The sequence below is a fragment of the Miniopterus natalensis genome, chromosome 6 (genome assembly GCF_054644295.1).
Source record: "Miniopterus natalensis isolate mMinNat1 chromosome 6, mMinNat1.hap1, whole genome shotgun sequence".
In the NCBI taxonomy this organism is placed as follows: Eukaryota; Metazoa; Chordata; class Mammalia; order Chiroptera; family Miniopteridae; genus Miniopterus; species Miniopterus natalensis.
In genome coordinates, this window is record NC_142086.1 from 90170719 (window position 1) to 90176718 (window position 6000).

The window sequence follows — 6000 nt, forward strand, 5'->3', positions numbered from 1 at the left end:
CTCAAAGAACTGGGACTGTGGTTGGGAAGGAGTGGGAGGCAGCCCTGGAGTAGGTGGGAAATAGATCGCTTTCTTTTCTGGGTACTAGTTAAAAAAATCTGAATAAACTTTTTGGATGTTTTTGTTTTTGAAAATGGGTAATTTAAACGTGGTTTAAATAAACCTGAGAGTGAACAGCCCGCCAGCTTTAATACCATTCCTCATGTATAAACTCTGTATATATGTAAAGTTTCTTAAACTGTAAAATAGTGATTCTTGTTTTAATACAAAGAACATTTTTAATATCCAATACTGTGTCCTTACATGCGATTTCTTCAGAATGAAGAATTCAGATGGTTTTGTTTTATGTGGATAAATATATGTATTTTAAATATGCTGTAGCTCGCTTATCTCTTTGCTTTTCTTTAAAAATGTATGCTTGGAAAAATTAATTGTAAAACCTCAAAAATGGTCAAAAAGTTAATGTTTCCTTTGGGGCTTTTGTGCTAATTAATGAGATGCTGCTACACTTTTTTCTCTTTCAGGGAAAACATAAAACAAATAGTGAAGCTCCTTGCAAGTGTCCACGCTCTGGATCACGCCGTGTCTGTCGCAAGCGAGCACAATGTGAAAGAAGTTAAGTCTTTGATGGAAGGAAAATAGACCTGAGAGTGAACAGCCCGCCGGCTTTAATACCATTCCTCATGTATAAACTCTGTATATATGTAAAGTTTCTTAAACTGTAAAATAGTGATTCTTGTTTTAATACAAAGAACATTATTAATATCCAATACTGTGTCCTTACATGCGATTTCTTCAGAATGAAGAATTCAGATTATTTCTAGGAAGTTGATGAATGTTCTCCTTACTGCCTGCCCTACTTTGTTTACAGGAGTATTTTATATGGTTATTCCAGTTAGCCCTCTCAGTTAATTGTTCTCTGTAAACAATGTTGCCGTGTAAATTGTGTAATTAATGCATATATATATATTTATACCACCATGGAGTTACTTTCACACTGGAAGTTTGTGGTGTTTTTCTACAGAGTAAGCCTTTTAACAGCAGAAAACTATTCAGTAGCAACTTGTCGTAGGAAAATCACTCCACTGTTGCAACAAAGGGCTGGCAGTGACTACGTGTCCTCACCTCTGGTCAGCAGTGCTGTCACTGTAGCCGCGCAGCCTACACCCGGGCGCCGAGTGTGGGCGTAATCACTGGGCGACAGTGAGCTCCCTTCCCGGAGTCAGCACTGCGGTCGGACGTGGGCTTCGTGCAACTCTTAACATATGCAACGTAGGGTTTTGAAAAGAACACATAAGTTTAATTTTTTAAACTAATAGACCCGTAACCTAACTGCATGGTTTTGGGCTATTCTGTCCATTCGTGATTTTACTCCCTTACCAGCTTCCAAGTCCATGCATTTGAATTTAGTGTCTTGTCATTTAAAACCCCATACACGTGAGTACATATGCAATAAAGAATGCGCCTTGCTGGTGCGCCCCACGCCAGGCAGTTGAATGTCCATGGTCTTCTATAATGTTTATACATGATGTAAATACCCGGAGAACTTGTTTTAAAGTTTATGCTTTCTGATTCTGTGATTTTCAAAAGAGGAACTTTTTAGAAATTAAGGACTATTGTTTGATAATTACATATGTAATGAAGCTTTAGCCAAGCATTAAATTAATTTTCAATTTGTCCTTTGTTGTATTTGCTGGCGACTAGTTTATTTAGAGCATTTCAGGTGAGTTAATGTAGCGAGGCTGTCAGCATGTGCACCCGAGGTCAACTCACATAACATGTAGGACAGTGCCACGCACTCACTGCTCTGACGATGTTATGTCTTGTAGAAACACAGCTGATGCCTACATATTCATTCCAAATGAATATTTTGTAATACCTTAGTAGCTTACTAAAAAATTAAAATGAGAACACCTATTCAGCTTCAGTGGAATAAAATGTACAAACGTGTGTAGCTGACATGCACATCTTTCGTGCCTTGAATTTGTTTCCAAACCGATAGACTGATGGCGTTTCCTCTACCTGCTTTTAAGGACTGTTGCAGGGGACTTTGGGACTGTTATCCTGTGAAATGCACCAGGCTCTCTTTTGTTTCAGCGCTGGGTTTGAACACCACACTGGGACCTTGGTGTGATGTGATTTTAGCAGAGATCACATGGTTCTCCTGTCTCCACCAGAAAGGGTGTGTTTCTGAGAGAGCAGGGGACAGCCTTTCTTAGGAAGGGAACTGTCTAAGGATAAATTCAGAGGGTGACATTTTAATAAAGCTGAAGCCTTGTCTAATTTTTTCCTTGTGGAGCAGTCTTCTGGATTGACTTCAAAATAGGTAAAGGCCTGGCCAGCGTGGCTCAGTGGTAGCTCATCGACCTATGATCTGGGAGATTCAAGGTTCCATTCCCTGTCGGCACATTGCCCGAGTTGCGGGCACCCTCCCCAGTGGGGGCTTGCAGGAGGCAGCTGATCAATGACTCTCGTCATTGATGTTCTTCTCGCTCCCTCTTCCTCTCTGAAATCAATAAAAAATGTATTTTTTTAAAAATAAGTAAAGGCTTTTGAAAAGGAAAATTATTTTATTGAGACTTAGTACTGTCATATGAAGTGACAGTGCCCCACCATGTCCAGCGCCGAGCACCTGCAGCTCTGCCCAGGGCTTGTTGGGGCTGGTGCAGCCAGCCTGGGGTGTCCACCAGGTGATGTCCTGGGGGCGCCTTCAACCAGAGTAAGACAGGAGTGGGAGAATCAACACCCCAGTGTGCTGGTCTGCCCTCGTAGCAGTCACCGAGGTGGCATTAGATGTATAGGAGATCTATTGTGGAAACTGCTATTTGGGAAAAGGAGAGAGCTGGAGGTTGCTGGGCCAGCCCGAGTTGTGGAGTAAGGGGTGACCCATATGAAGGAGAGGGAAGGAATTAAAGACTGTCTCAGACGTGGGTTCGGGTCTAAGAAAGTTTCAGTAAGGCTGACGGAGCCCTCCACCCAAAGTCCCGCTTCTCAGGAGTCCCACATCTCCAGAGCACGCCTTCCTCCATCGTTGCCAGTCCATCACTGGCGGAGAACAGCCCCGGGGCGTGTGGCCTGGCACATCCGCCGGCTCTTGTAGGAGGCCTGAGAGGCACAAGTGTGGGTCCACCACCAACTTCTAATCTCTCAGGGACACCGGGAGCTGCACATCTCCCAGATGGCCCCAGCCACTGAGCACAGCTGCCTGCAGCAATAACATCCCCCAGAACTGGCCAAAAACTGCACGAGTACTAAAGCAAGTACCTTCCTCATGAGACTATGCTAAAATGTAGACTTCCTTAATTTTTTAAAAAGCCTTGTTTACTGAAGTGTAATTTATACAAGTAATGTTTTAGTTATGTTTGGACAGATGCCTAATTTTGTTTTAAATTGTAATTTTGCCCTGGCCAGTGTGGCTCGGTTGACTGGAGCATTATCCTGTGCACCACAAGGTGTTGGGTTCGATTCCCGGTCAGGGCACATACCCAGGTTGCAGGTTCTATTCTCTGTTGGGGTGTGTGCAGGAGGTGGCAGCCCATCGATGTTTCTCCCTTCCCTCCTCTAAAATACATTTTTTAAAATGCTAATTTCCCTTGAAATCCTGGAACCCTAAAAATGGTCAAATGTTGGAGAGCTGCAAACTACAAATGAGACTATAAATTGCTACATGGTAGTGATTCTTTGTCTTGACTAGAACTCTTCATCTCTAACATGGTCAAAGGATGTTGCCATTTTGGTCTCAGTTCAAGCAAATAAAAATGAGAACAAACAATTTCTACATGTAATGAGAACAACGAAATGTGTCTGAGTGAGTGAGAGGCCTCAAGCTTCAATAAGGCTGGCATCCAAAACATTTGGGAGGTTTCCTCCAGAACTGAAATTGTCCATGGATAGTAGGTGCCCAGCGGAAGCAGACAGGCTAAACAATTCTATGGGGCTGGTATTGACGGGCAACGCTTGGCCTGCTCCGACCTCTGGGCTCCAGCAGTTCGTACTGGCTGTTCCCCACCCGTCAGCCTAATTCCAGCAGAGGCTTGGAGGTTAGAATCACCGGCACAGTGACAATGACGAACACAGCATTTCTCAGAGTATATACTGTGGTCCAGTTGAAAAGATCCGTAGGAAAATATACCTTAGATCCTGTACTTGATGATTCAAAGCACATGGTGAACCGTAAAAGATTTGACTTCCTGTAGAAGCCCTTTTAAGCTACTTGACAAAAATACTTTGACCACAAAAGCTTACCTTTTACACTTAACCTTAAGATGCTGAAATTCCAGAGACACCTGCTGCTAAGGTACCAGACGCGGGATTGAAGAACGAACATCCTACGGCTCTAAAAAAGAGCCATCCCTTTCTATGTAGGAACAGATGCCTGCAGATCCTGAAATAAAAGTTAGCTCTAGCCTGTGTAACCTGAAGAAGGCTGCTAAAGATAATTGGATCAGGCTGTTAATATTCTCCAATTTGCCGAACGTTTCCTAGCATTTTAGATAAAAATGCAGGCTGTAAGGAAAAGGTAAACGGCAAACATCTGTCGAAATCCATAGTCTAGTAACATGGCATAGTTTTTTTATGCCATTGTTTGGGATAATTATTACTGATTTCTAAAGTATTAAGTCCTAGCTGTAGTTTACTAGGGACATACTATTAGATTGGGCTATTTTTGGCCTATAGAAATGGCAATTTTATGTATAGACCTGATAGAATTTGCCCATAGGAGAAATAATGTCAAAACTCAACATCGGTAATCAGTGTTTATTTGTTTTCAGTTGCTTGAAGCTATAGGAGCTGATATCTGTCACATCTGTCTGGGTTGTTTCAAGAGTGCGTCAGCCCATCTCTAGGCCATTAGAGTCTGTGTGTGCCGCTTAACCTGTATTCTAAGACAGCCTGCCCCAGGCATTCTCCAAATTTGTTGAAAAATTGTCCAGCTCTTTTCAAGTGTTGTAATCAACAAGGAAGTATAAATAGGAAAGAGGGCCAAGAAAAAGAAAAAATAAGTTTAAAAGTCACTAGTGCCCAGCGGGCATGGCTAAGTGGTTGAGCGTTGTCCTATGAACCAGGAGGTCACGGTTTGGTTCCTGGTCAGGGCACATGCCCAGGTTTCAGTCTCCATCCCAGTAGGGGGCGTGCAGGAGGCAGCCAATCAATAACTCTCGTCATTGATGTTTCCCTGTTCCTCTCTCTGAAATCAATAATAATAATTTAAAAACCTCACATTTAAAAGTCACTAGTAAAAGTGGCCCTTATGTTTCCAAAACTTGGGCATGTGCTTATTTCATGACTAAAATGACCAGGTTTGAAAAGATTCGGAAAAGCTGTGGCCTTCTCCTGTCAACTCCAGGAATAACAGCCCTGCTTACCCCCTCCACCCCCCTACCCCCCAGTTTTATTTGAAGAAATAAAAAAATTCCATTCTCTCCCAGCCCCATGTAGTTTTCTCTGTCAAATGCAATCGCCAGTTGAAAATGAGTCTTCTGGAAAGAGAATCGCTCAGGGACCAGTAGGTTATCTTAATTCGAGGCTGCTGTCAGCAACCACGACGAAGAGCAAATAGTTTTTCTTAGGAGAGAGTACGAATGAGAGAATGCCCTTTATTCTCAGAATTAAACCCACGTGTCTTTGCCTATGTCCTAGGAAAGAAGTGGCCTCTTGTGTAATGAATTATAGTGACTTTGGTATCCTGAAACCAGGGTGGGTCCAGCTTCTCTGAAACGGGTGAACAAGTGATAAACCGAGCCACGTGACGGGGCCTGGAGGGGAAACGGTTTTGTGTACCATGCGAAATTTAAATTCTGCTTTAGCTGTTGCAATAACGTCGCTACGGGGAAGAAAAGGCAAAGCCAAGAGGAAACGGTTCCCCAGCGGGCTGGGTCTGGAGGGTTTCAGTTCCCTCCGAGGCCGCTGGCTCTGGCTTCATTCCCATGAACTGAAACAATGTAGCGGAGGCCTCTGGCTCTGACTTCATCCCCACGAACTGAAACAATGTAGCGGACG

The 6000-nt window shown here is 43.3% G+C and overlaps 1 protein-coding gene across 1 annotated transcript in view; it reads left to right on the plus strand.

The window, feature by feature from the left end:
- Positions 1–1679, plus strand: part of PAXBP1 (PAX3 and PAX7 binding protein 1) — a 31542-nt gene extending 29863 nt beyond the window's left edge. Inside the window, exon 18 of the mRNA XM_087818481.1 lies at positions 525–1679. Coding sequence (XP_087674607.1) covers positions 525–642 — 118 coding nt within the window. The 3' untranslated portion in view covers positions 643–1679. The remainder of the gene's footprint in view (positions 1–524) is intronic.
- The last annotated feature ends 4321 nt before the right edge of the window (positions 1680–6000 follow it).